At 39.8% G+C, this 13,116-nt stretch overlaps 1 protein-coding gene across 2 annotated transcripts; it reads right to left on the bottom strand.

Annotated features, from left to right (window-relative positions):
- Positions 1-290: 290 nt before the first annotated feature.
- On the bottom strand, positions 291-13,078 carry FAM199X (family with sequence similarity 199, X-linked). 2 transcript variants are annotated; one of them, XM_040614514.1, is made up of 6 exons: positions 12,771-13,078; positions 9,688-9,907; positions 7,825-7,974; positions 7,326-7,487; positions 5,981-6,241; positions 291-5,059 (listed from the first exon to the last, which is right to left on the bottom strand). In XM_040614514.1, the coding sequence occupies exons 1-6, from the start codon at positions 12,956-12,958 to the stop codon at positions 4,889-4,891; spliced, it is 1,152 nt and encodes a 383-aa protein (XP_040470448.1). In that variant the 5' UTR covers positions 12,959-13,078; the 3' UTR covers positions 291-4,888. The 2 variants fall into 2 exon arrangements, with proteins under 2 accessions (XP_040470448.1, XP_040470449.1); XM_040614515.1 differs by having other exon boundaries at positions 4,889-5,059; positions 5,976-6,241.
- Positions 13,079-13,116: the final 38 nt, after the last annotated feature.

Raw genomic sequence — 13,116 nt, 5'->3', positions numbered from 1 at the left:
TTAAAAAAATCCTCTGGCACAGAAATCAAAACTAAGGACAGACAGCTTTCAGTACAAAATCTTGGGTTATACCATTCACAACAAGTAGTCATTTTCCTATGAAGCAATTCTGATCAGATTTTGCGGATAACAAACCACACTATTTAAGGAGGGACTGGTTTGCCTTCTGTCACAAAGAACACTTAACATGTGTGACACTATCTGTACTTTCTGCCTGAACAGTGAGTATACAAGCCCTCTATGTAAATCCCCCTGCTCTGAAGAAGATACCACATAGTTTTGTCAGGATATCTTTGCTACGTCATCAATTTTAATTCCAACCTGTATGTCAATATGCACATAACTATTTTCAAATACAATGAAAACTTGAAATCAACAGCATCAGTCACCAGCATCGCATCTTTCAGTAAATCCTTCACAACCTCAGAAAAATCTCTATAAACATTGTGTAGATACAGAATGTACAGAGGACAGTTTTCTATACAAAAGTGCATTTTAGCAATACAATTAGCAGAGAATTGGGGAAAAAAAAAACTCAATTTAAGCAGTACCATATACTCTAATTTATGCCCCCATCTCTCCCCCAAAAAAAAGAAAAAAAAAATCATCACAAAGTCCCACTTTCCCCTTGCTTTGGTTATGAACTATATTCAAGGCTTCAATATTACATTTTTTTTTTAAATGGAAGAATTTATTTGTAATCTGGAAATGTTTTGAAGTTATCCAGATGAGAAAGAATGCAAGTATATTTAATCAGACTTAATAGCCAAAATAGACAAGCTTTGACTATTACTAGGATCTGCCCTTGGTAGATAAACGATCTTTGTAATCCTTAAATGGAAAATTGCATGTTGACTTGTCTTTTCTATGCCGAGAACTGCAAGATCAGTAAGCTAAGGAACATTAAAGCAATACATCTAACAACATTTGCCAAGAAAATCTGGCTTATAAGAATGAACTTCAAGAGCCCTCAAAACAGTCCAGTTTATTAATATTTATAGACTAATGCATCAAATGATTTCAAAGCTGAAAGTGTCAGGAGAAAAGAAATGGCTTCAGGCCATTCAGTGTAGATGAACAGTAAATATTGCCATTTTTATATTTTTCCATATTGTATATGCACTGTGATGTAAATGCATGTGATAAAGTTCAAGCAGGTTGGTTGGTTTGTTTTTTTCCCAGAGAATGATCTTCACAGGTTTCAAACCACAATATGAGAACTAAAAGTTAAGCCGAGGAAAGTCTTGCAAAGACTTTTCTTGCTCCTCTTTATAAGCACCCCATACTGAGAATACTATAACAATCTTTTAATCTGTTTCCCAGATAAAGAAAAATAGATATTATCTGAACAAAGACAAAGGATGACATTAGATACACACACAAAAATTAGACAGGTTTGTAGGCAGCTAGCTTTTTTCCTCATAGGTAAAATCATTCTAGAAAAGAATGTTCTCTATTGTTTACAGTCCTACTGCAATCAGACTTTCAGTGCTCCTTCTAAGCCTTTTTAGAGAAAAAGTTACCATGGAAGCAAACCGCTAATGTTATGGAGTGTAAATTGATTACATTCATATTACAGCGGGTACAAAGCACCTAGATATACAGCTTCAGTACCATGGAGCCATACAGCTATGAGCTTTTTCCTGTTCGTCTCTCTTTTGCTTTTAATCTTGACAATTCTTACCTATAAATAAAAAGCAGAGATTTTAATCTTTTTTTAAAAAGTGCTAATAAGAATGCATGATTTTAGCAGTCTGTTACTCTTCTTTACCCATCTGAACCCAATAACCTGTAGATAACTTCCTGTAAAAAAAAAAAAAAAAAGCAGCAGCCACAATGGCCAACACTCGTATCAGCAAGACCATGTTTAACTAAAATTCCAACTGTTGGACTAATGCCCCGGGTATCCAATACAAATTCATAGAATCCTAGAATTGTTTAGGTTGGAAAAGACCTTAAGATCATCAAGTCCAACTGTAAACTGAACACTGCCAAGTCCACCACTAAACCGTGTCCCTAAGCACCATGTTTATGCTTCTTTTGAATACCTCCAGGGATGGAGATTCAACCACTTCCCTGGGTAAGCATACAGCACATCGCAGGGAAAGACAAGAATCAGACAAAAACACCTCCCGCCTCCACAAAATGAGCATGGCACTAGAACCAAGAAGGATGAGAAAAGGGGAAAAAAACCCAGACACATGGAAGTATGTGAGAACTCCTGAATCCCACAGCTACATCAGGCCAGATTCTCTGAGGTGCCAAGCATTTGGCAAAGAGAACATTCAGGTAAGCAAGGTATTATTCTGCATTCTTAGCAGAATATTTGGAGTTTTGTATTCTTAGGTTATAAGCATCTGGGACTATGAGATTACAGAACTATAAATTATTACCATGCAGCCCCTGGAAAACCACTCTTTATTGTTTTAACTGTCACACAAGTGACTGAAGTACCCAGCTGGAGACAACATACCACAATCAGCTACTGTGGCACTCAGGACTTTTTGATCCAACATCACAGATGAGGAACTGGACCCATTTAATCGCTTGGATTAATTTATACTCACATGCTTACACTAAAATCAAGATGGAAATACTATCCTCCTTCATTTCATGATCTCTGGCAGCTAGTAGACAGGTGACCAAAAAGAACTGTACCTCATCAAAATGAGGGGGTCTTCTCTCAACAAATCCTAAAGGATTTTAAACTCTGAAGAGCTGCTGAAACAATAAAGTGACACACTTTCATGCTCCACCACTCTGAGATATTGCATCTTTCTTACATTTCATTTCAGAGTCTCAATTCTCTACAGCACTAAGTGTGCATTTTTCTTCAGAAAAAAAAATCACATTTCAAAGTCACTGCAGAAAATAAAGGTTGTACTGAACTGTGAAGTGTACATACAGTGAAATGTTTCATGATGAATTCATCCATTACAGCCATGGTAAGCTGCAAGAGTTCAACAACTGCACCCTGAAATTAGCCGTATTGACAGCAATTCATTTTTTTCTTCCATCCAAGATATTTAAAAGAAGCTCCACATTTAAGTCAATCTAAATTCTCAGTAACTTGTATGCTATTAAGAAGGTTTTGATACTTTTTCTACAGAAGGGAGGGAGGTTTCAAGCAGCTATAGTGCAGTACAGGCAAATACGGACAGGTAATGGTCACTGCTGGTTAGTGGCCAAATAACTGACCACACAGGATAACTAACATTCGAGTTCAAAATGAGTTTTAAGTGGCTTTTAATCAGCCAATGGCCAAGTCTGGGTACCTGCTGTCTAGCAGCAGCAAGAGTGACTAAGTTCACACATCCTAGTTTGACTACAGACCTTTTATTTCTTATCGAAGCCCTTTCAGAGGCCATTGTTCAGATATTTTACAGGTCAGTTTATTTTGAGGCTATAAGGAATGCCACTTCTGAATGAAAAATACTTCAGCTGTCAGGGCTAATAAGTCTGTGCAGGACATGCAAAATGAAAATGAGTAGTTCTATATAAAGCTGACCATGCAATTCTGCAGGATTGGGCTATATTCTGCAATTACAGGCACCTACAGGCTCCTTAATTCACAAGTGCAAAACAAAAGTAATGAAGCACCAAGGCAATGAAAAATTAGTTCCTAAACTCAGAACTAGAAAATAATGTTATAACCTTTTAAGTTTCACATTGAAATTGAGAAGTATTATTTTTATCTCAGCTGTGGGGGGAAGGAGTTCTGTAACAAGTACTTCCAAGATAAAGACAAAGGTCACCTTACAGATTGTCAGAATTAGGAAACAGGTTAAAACTACTTTTATCTCCCTACTTGAAAGCCACAATTTTACCTCGTTTTCTTAGCAAGAGAAATTTCAAAAGCAGATAAACAAAAGGACAATTCTGAAACATGTAATGGTGTAACAACCCACAAAGAAGACACATCCTCAACTAAACATACAATTAAAAAGCACAGCTGCATTAATTAAGCTCCCCTGCCAACCACATGAATCTATTTAGATATGATTCTGGGGGGGGGGGGAAAAAAAAAAGAAAAAAAAAGAAAAAAAAAGTTGCATGCCACTTGTTTGCACTTCTCTTTCCAGTAGCATTTTTAACTATTTTTAAGTAGCATCCTAGACAACTGAATTGCAGATTAGTGTTTTTATTTGAATCTTTTCATAGTAATACTAGGGATGTACTGATCAACCATTAGTAACAATCATACTATAAGATATTGAGCAGCAAAATTAACTTTCCAAAGACTAAGCTTGCAAATCGTTTTTTTGAATTCTAATTGCTTCCTAAAGAACTATGTTATTAGGCATTATCTGTGTTACAGATTCCCTGCATCAGAAGCCCTGCCTCTTGTTTTCTGTGTAGTCTCGGTTAAATTGCAACTTCTCGAAAAGGATTTACCACAGTACTTGGATTTTGTATGATCCAAGAGCAAGACTGAAGAAACCCCTATAGAACTAAAGATTTTTTCCTCATGCTGAACAATCTTCCTAATAATGGGAAAGGAAGACAGAACAAGCCAAGTGTAATATTAACTTCAAGTTCGAAAAAATAAAAAAGCTGAAGCATAGTGATGCATGCTTAGTGTCATTCAAAAGCAGCCCAGATTTATGTCTTCCACATAAGTTAGCGTGTTAGCCAAGTTCAACTTTCCTTAAAACTGTATCTATTCAGCAGCTTTTCAGATGATAGTTAAGTTTCTGAAGTCTTTGTTGCAAAATTAGTCTCAAAAAGCTGAAGTTACTCAATACTTAGACCTTCTTAGCAAAACTACACTTGAGAAAAGATCTGGTTTATATTGTTAACACTAATCAAAATTTGGTCAAGAAATAGATGTAAACAATAAGGATAATACATTTAAGGCTTAGAAAGAACACTGATAAATTCACCCCTGTCACATTAAAACATCCACATCTCCTTCATGGTCCTCCTCAGTCACTTTTAAAGAGAGCACTTCTTCATTAAGAAATAATCCACTCAGTCTCTCCTTACGGGCTTGTCTTTGTTCTTTCAGCTGTCTCTTGCGTAAGGCCTTTTGCTGTAGCTTCCGTTGCTTGGAACGCTTCTGTCAAAATATAGAAGACAAAAAAAAATAAGATTTTTTCTCTGTAGATTAGAAACCACCTTTAAAGAGGGCAAATATAAGTTAACTCTAACATAATGTCTGCTCTGAAAAATAACTAAAATGAATACTCAGAGGTGGTGTAAACATTTATCCGAAATCGTACCCAATCGGAAAATATCAAGACCATTTACCACAATGGAGTTATGAGGCACATCACCCTGTGATGTTGCATAGCTGAGTCTTTGATCAGAAAAGTCTTTGTTGTCAGGTAAATGTTACAGTCTTACAGCCACCACCTGAGATGCTGCAAAGCAAGCAGGAACTGCTCCTCTCACCCACAAATGAAATTGAAATTATGGCAACAGGACAAGTGCCACAGTACTACTTTAACTGCAACATGCTTCGGTAGGTCACCCCTCACTACGTAATCTCATGAGACACGTTGGAAGAATGAACTGAAGAAGATTCAAAAAGCCTGATGAAACTTCTAGCTGGGGAAAAAACACAACACAACAAAAACAAACAAAAAAACCACAACCAAGACAGTCTTTACTAGCCAGAAATTATACCTAGATTAGGTTGATCAATCTTGAGTAATTTTTTTTTTTTTTAAACTATGAACTAAGTAAGATGCATAAGCCTATATTCAACCCCCACTCACATTATTCTAAACAAAAGTAATGAGAAGACCTACTACATACAAACATCAAGCTTTCACTTAGAAGCGATGGGAAGAGCAAAAGTTTAAATTCCTTATGGTCACATCAGAGGAAAGAGTCAGCATTAATTTAGCTAGAGAACTTCAGCAGATCCTCGGTGACTAACCATTCTCCTTCAGTACAAATAACCCAGTTACAACCACATACAAAACCTTAACGAGTCAGACAGTTTAATACATATGTACATAGTTAGAAACTTTACTTTTGAATCCCGGATTCTGTCTGCAGCACTTGTGGACAAATTACTATCACTGTGCGCTCGACTCATGTTGGCGCTTGAGTTTGAAGCGGAGTTAGCGACACTAGAGCCACTGCTACTCGCTGAGCTGACCATGCTGGCACTGCTGCTGCTGGCACTGGCACCGCTCACACCACTGGTACTTGCACAACTGTAGTTACTCCTCTTCCAGCTTTCCCTTGCAGATCGTTGACGAGGTCCATGCTCCTTGATGTAGTTTCTCACCTTTAGAACAGAGGCATCAGAATTACTACAGCCTGATAAATACTGCACTGAGATACTGAGAAAAAACAGAATATGGCTACTAATAATGATCAAGTTACTGGACCAGTTCAGTTAGCCTTTTAAAGCATTTTGCTGTGGGTGCTTAAACCCCAAGCCATCTGGCAGTCATCAAGAGATCTTAACTAAGTTAATACTAATTTCATTATGGAAGGAAGAGAACCAAGTAACAAGGTTTCGGGTTTCTTCCCCTCTCCTGCCCACCAAGTTTTCTAATACACAACAGTAAGTTGTAACACTAAACAGGAGTATCAGTGAAGTTCAACTGAACTAAGTTGTTTAACTAGTGTGTCAACCCCCTTTATTTTGCTAGGTATAGTCAAACAGAAGTGGGCGTAAGGAAAGCAGTACTTTTCTACTTTAAGATGATACTCATAAAATGTTTGAAATATGCAACAGGCCAAGCCCACAAGAGCAGTCGATGTTTTCCATTGTCAATCTTTATCATAATCACAGACTAACACTGAGGAGTTCAGCTTGTTTGGACACTGCATCTTTTCCCAACAACACATCAAAATAGTACAAAGACTAAGATGACAGTAGTATCTACCTACCATACGATTCAGGTACCCTTCTTTGTTGCAATTTGCATTTTGTAACACTTTTAAAACACTTTTTTCTATATCCCTTTTTACATTAAATTTATGGTCTACCCCAACAAATTCCAGCCCTTTGGATTTTTAAATGCTAGTCTATCATCAGTGAGCAAACGGAAACCCTCCACCAGTTGACAGTCATGAACTGGAATATGCTTTGTCATAAGCAGTACTGGGCCCATGGCATAACTCATTACACACACACCAGCTTAGGCTTAACATATAGGGAGAATATATAATTCACAGTCTTTCATATAAAGGTTTAATACATATAATATGCTTTTGAACTCTATTTTCCCTCATTGACAATATTGTGCTCTATTGTATCTTCCTATGATTACATATAAAAATTCATCACAACTCCGTAAGAGATTTTGCAAGACTTATCAGATACTGAAACCCTGAAGTCAAATGTACAAACCTTAACTCACCTGTTTCAGTTTTTCATCTGTGAGACAGTTCAATTCAATAATGAATTCACTATCCGTAGGTGAGATCTGAGCAGTAGGATCAATAATTTTAATAATATCAAGTTGCTCTCGAAGGCCCATCTCTGTACTGACTTTGCGACTCAAATACTCAATATATTCAACCTAGGACGCAAAGAAAGGCAAGTCATTTGAAGGTATTATTGATTCTAAATGAGTGACAGAAACAAGAAAGGACCAACAGAATAAAATGCACTGAAACACATTTCCTACAATTCTAGCCTCATTGAGTATCATCAAAAACTCAGGGTGAAAAAACCAAGTACACATTAAACTGCCTACTACAGATGCAAAAGACAAGAAGATTTAGTTTCAAGAATCCAGTAATACTGCACAGGTCTACACTTACACCTACAGCAATCAGTATGTCTCTTAAGATGTGGCACTAATGGAAAGTTCTTCTGTGTAACAGTTCTCACATAGGGAAAAAAGTCCATTTCACCTGTTCATCATTTGTCATTGCACTCCATGGAAGTTCATCAAGATTCCTATGCTTGTTTTTCTTTTTTGGAAGCAGACAAGGAGAGCTCGGAATACTAGGTATAACATCAGAAAGTACATCACTCCCACTTGTAATGTCGCTGCCAGGCAACTTGTAATAAGCAAGAGAAAGAACAAAGCCTTAGAATACAGTAGGCAGATTTAAAACCACTTTAACACTATTAACAATTCAAAACATACTGTCAAATCAGCAAAGCATCGCTCATCTACGGACTCTAACAAGTTCTTAATAATTACTCATAACTCTGGCAGTACCCCTTTGAATCTTCCAATAAACAGCAAGTGCAAACTCAATTCACACCATTCTCTATTATCAATCACATTTTTAAAAATCTGCATTTAAGAAAACAGCCGAATGATGAGGCATTTCAACTGTTTCCCTTCTCCGTCAGTGTAAATTGTCCATTACAATCCAAACCTCCCATTTTAAAGCATAAGTCTAGTTTAAGGAAGATCATTTCAAAGTAGCTTTGTAATTTATACCACACCCCATAATCACACAAGACAATTCAATTAAAATCACTGTCATTCTCCTGGAGGCAACTGCAGAACTTTAGCTAGCTTCATTTATACAACTGACATGTAATTTCTGAATGCAATTCCAGTTAAAGTGTGACAGCTGGATTACTCATGCTCAGATTTTGCCAGGTAACACCATAAAGAGCTACAAAAAAGACTTTCTAAAATTCTACAAGTCCAATCAAGTATGTCTCTTAAGAAATGCTTGTTTAAAAAAACCTAGCTCCTAATCAAACGTGCTGTCAGCTAAGACATGGAAGATTGCTTCTTTTCAAAACAATCGCCGAGTTTATCAGACAATTAAGATTTCACAACTCAATGAAGCTCTACATCTTTGTGATCCCATGAGCGCTGTTCCTACAGGCTGCATTATACAAATGCACTTGTAACTTCTGTGATACAATACACAGAAAGACTAGCAGTTGGACTAGAACAGTAAGAAATTCAGAGCTAATCTCAGTCCACGTTATCTTAAATTCATTTGCATCTTCTGGAACAGGATTCGCACTTTTTCTTGGAATGAGTGTTTTCAGTCCTTATACTGCACTTAAAAGACTCTACAGGCTTTGACTAAGCTGTATGAAAAAATTTAAAATTATTCCTCAGTATATTCTGAAGCACCACATTTCCTACTTCAAAGTTATGTATACATTTCACAGCTGATTTAAGTCTATAATACATAAAAAGATTTGCACATCACAACTGAAATCTGCTGAACAAAGACTACCACCAGAAATTAGAGATAGATGGCCAGGACTGCATCCAGTAAAGACTAGGAAAAAGGAGGATGCAATTCACCATCACACTTTTCCCATCCTGGTGAGACAAAGTGAGCTCTGTACTCTTACTGGCAGAGAAAAAAAAAGATGGAAAAAGGCGATGGTAAGAGCTTCTACATTTTACCTAGGTGCCAGGTGCATTCCAAAGGATTTAATCAGACCAAATCACTGGAAGCAGACATCTATAACCAGATTTCACTAGCAGAGCAGATCCTCAGAACAAAGGATCTAAGTTCATGGCTACAAGACACACGTCGATCACTAAAAATCAAACTACCACAATATGTAAGCATTCCTCTTTGAGAAGCTGATCTTCTGTCTCTCCTCCAGATTAAAAATGCTGGAATAAAGTGGAACAAAACATCATCTTTGTTGCTGAAGATTCAGTATCTGCTCTTACATTCAGTAGTTACCAAGAAACAAATGCTGAGGACTTTTCAACTGAAGTTAAACCCAGCACTTCATAATCTACACAAAATATTACATTTACAGTGGAACTAGTTTACCTGCCATTCAAACTCACTGTCTGACCAATCCCAGTATGTGCTGATAGAAGACGACACATCACTGCAGACACTGCCCTCAGGGAATAAATCAAAAGAGGTGAACTCCTGGTCATCCAGTAAAGAGTAACAGTCATCTTGATCACCAACTGAAACCGATGAGAACAACTCCTCACTGCATTCCGAGCTGGCTACGCTGGTTCCACAAGATGTCAAGTTCCACCTGCAAAACAGGACAGAACAAATAGAAAGCAGCAAACATATTGGCATCATGTGTTCTGAAAAATTATTTTAAGACTCACAAAACTATCTCAGCCTTGCTTGTCAGTAATGTTATACATTGATTTTATTGAAGTTATAAGTATGTGAATTTAAATTTTAAAGTAATTGTAAAGATCCATAAACAACACCAATGATAATTCAGTATTAAAAACAGCAAGACAAAAATCCATATATTGTTAGTGTAATTATACCTTTACCTTATTAACAATTTCCACCCTAGAGCTGTGATTCCTGTAGTGTGTAAACAGTCTCCTTTTTTTGGTTGGTTGGTTGGTTGTTCTTTTAAATACACTGAGCTAAAAATACAATTTCCCATATGTTGGGATACTTCAACTTCCACATAAATTGGAATATGCAAAACTAAGTAGTAAATCCATTGGACTTCAGGACAAACAGGAGTCAAAAAGAAATTCTAGGTTGACAATCCAACGCAACACTAAGGCTTGATAAGGAAATGCATTATGGATATTCGCAAGGCTCCACTATTCACTATTTTCAACTCTGAATGCCAAAAATATTGGACATGCTGTTGGAATGAGACAGTGCAAGACTGGAAAATGACCTGTGTGAAAATTCTACCACGCCAAAGCTAAACAACCCCCCCCCCCCAATTTAATTTAAAAAGTTAGTTAATGTTGCTAAAGGAAAGCAACTGAGGACTCAAACTTCACAGAACAGGTTTTTTATTCTCATTAGAGTAAGCCAGAATTTATTTAACAAGCTCATGAAATTGGTCTCCATATGTGGATTTATTTCACATACTGGTGGAAAGTAGGTCGAGACAACTATGAGTCAGCACAGCACTGCAATACGGCCAAAACAATTTGAAAAGGGTTTCTAAAATTCACCAACACAAACCCACGCGATTAACTGCTGTTCCATCAGCCTATCCACTTCAGCCTGGCTCACTGGAAGAACACTTCTCTATCCAACTGCAAAAGCTGAGCAACGCCATTGCCCAGAAGGTACTCACCATCATTATTTAAGCTGCATACCAGGTTGGCTAAATACGTTTGTGATTGACTCACTCCCACATCTATTTGGCCAGCAGTGAATTTATCCAATGTTAAAGGCATTTCAAAAACTCTTCCTTTAGCAGATTCAGGAGACCTTACCCTCCCTCCCTTTCTGCTTCACTCACACACGTGCAATGTTTCACTAGTACAGACTTTTGTGGGCAGGGCAATCGATCGGCATCAGTTGAATATGAATGTGGTGACACAGCCTGTTTTGAACACTACTTCAGTTTCTGTACTCATTAAATATCAATGAAAGGAAAGACAAGAGTGGATAATTTCCAGACCCATCAAAACACAGGAGGCGGCACAGTGGCTCTGCCACCAACCAGCTACACACAGATGCTCCAGGTATGCAGCATCACTGCAGGTACAGCAGTCAGCCCTCGCCTTCTCATGCCTAGGGGGGAACCGCTGTGCTTGCTAGGATGAACTGGATTAACAAGTGAGAACTACATTAAAATTACTTGTAACTTAAAAAAATTAGGAAGCCTTATGCGAACACCACATATTGAGCCATGCATCTGCAACAGCTTAGTGCAGGAGAGCGCATGTCCTTGCCCACAGAAGTGATATACCCACTCAAGATGCCTGGGTTACAAACCTGAGTTTGTAAAATGAGTAAGCCTGAATAACACTCTCAGTAAGTGAAAGGCAATCAAAAGAGAAACTTACAAAATGGATTAAATGCAAATCTGGCAAATATCACACATTTATCTTAGAGATATGCTAGGAAATACATCTTACTGCTGATGTCAAAATTGGGTCTTATGATATAAGAGCTAGATCATGAAAGTGTATCACGTTGGATCGAGGCTCTTAAGACTGAATCATTTAAGAATCTGTAACTATGAGCTTGATGTTGTGAATGGACTTTTTAAAGTGTAATTTCCATGATTTCATACAAATTCAACTGAAAGATTGCCTTATTATTCACTCTTCGTAACAGTGTAGTAGAAACACTTAATAACCAGTAAGAGTATCTTGCAGCTCAGCAACAGGGACTAAAACTATCCCACATGAATGTTCAAGACTGAAATCTCACAAGCTGTTCGCAGGGGGAAAAAAAAAAAGCTATTACTATATTCAAATTTAATACCACACATACACAGCAGCAGAATTAAGTTCTACAGCAAGCAGCACTGTGGTTTTGATTTTGTAAGTACAACTGGAAGTTTCTTTACAGAGCTGCATTTGCATTTTTAGAATCGACATTTTCTACAGATTACAGGCAGGATAATTTGCCCATAATTAGTAGCATAGGATGGGAATGCTTCTGCCGGAATCGGTGCAGCCACCAGGACGCCTGACTTACCCTGAAGCTCCGCAGGTTCGCTTGGTGCCCGTGCAAGGCCTGCTTTTAATTGCTGCACACACACCACCCTAGCTGCCCATCCTACAGCGCCCCAAACCTCCGTCTGAAGACATTGGGAAGGGAATAAACACATCTCCAAGGCCGCACCGAGCTCACCCTGACAGCCGCAATGCTATTAACCGAAACCCGGCCAAGCCCTCACAGGGCCCTGCCAGAGGCCGCGCACCCCGGCGGGGCCCTGCCGGCCGGCTGCCTGCCGCCGCCGGGGCTCGCCACAGCCGGGCCCGCACCGGGCCGGGGAGCGGGGGCGAGGCAGGGCCCTCCTGCACGGGCAGCGCCGGCCCCGCCGCCCCAGCCCCGGGCCGCCCGCCCGCCCCGGCCCCCCCCGCGGCATCATCGCGGCCCGGCCGCCCCCAGCCGCCTCCGTGCGCCGTGCGGGCAGCGGCCGGGGCCCCGCGGCGCGGCGGGCGGACCTGTTGGAGTGGAAGCGGTGCAGCGGGTCGGTGCGGTGGCAGGACGAGAGCTGGCAGCCGAAGTCGCTGACGTCCAGGCAGCCCTCCTCGCTCAGGCTCAAGCTGCCGCCCCGCGGCGGGTGCTGGTGCGAGAGCAGCGGGCACGGCTCCTCGGGGGCCAGGAACTTCTCGTACGGCTCCTCGGTCATGGCGGCGGGAAGGGCTGCGGCGCGGCGGGGAGGAGGCGGCCGCTTCACGCACACAGCAGCCGAGCCGCCGCCGCCATGAGCCGCCGGTCCCGGGATGCGCCTCAGTGTCGCGGCCGGCGCGACGGGCTTCTTCCGGCGCCGGCCCTGCGCCCCGCGCC

This window comes from Falco naumanni, chromosome 14 (genome assembly GCF_017639655.2).
Source record: "Falco naumanni isolate bFalNau1 chromosome 14, bFalNau1.pat, whole genome shotgun sequence".
Classification (NCBI taxonomy): domain Eukaryota; kingdom Metazoa; phylum Chordata; class Aves; order Falconiformes; family Falconidae; genus Falco; species Falco naumanni.
This window is presented reverse-complemented; position numbering and strand designations above follow the sequence as displayed.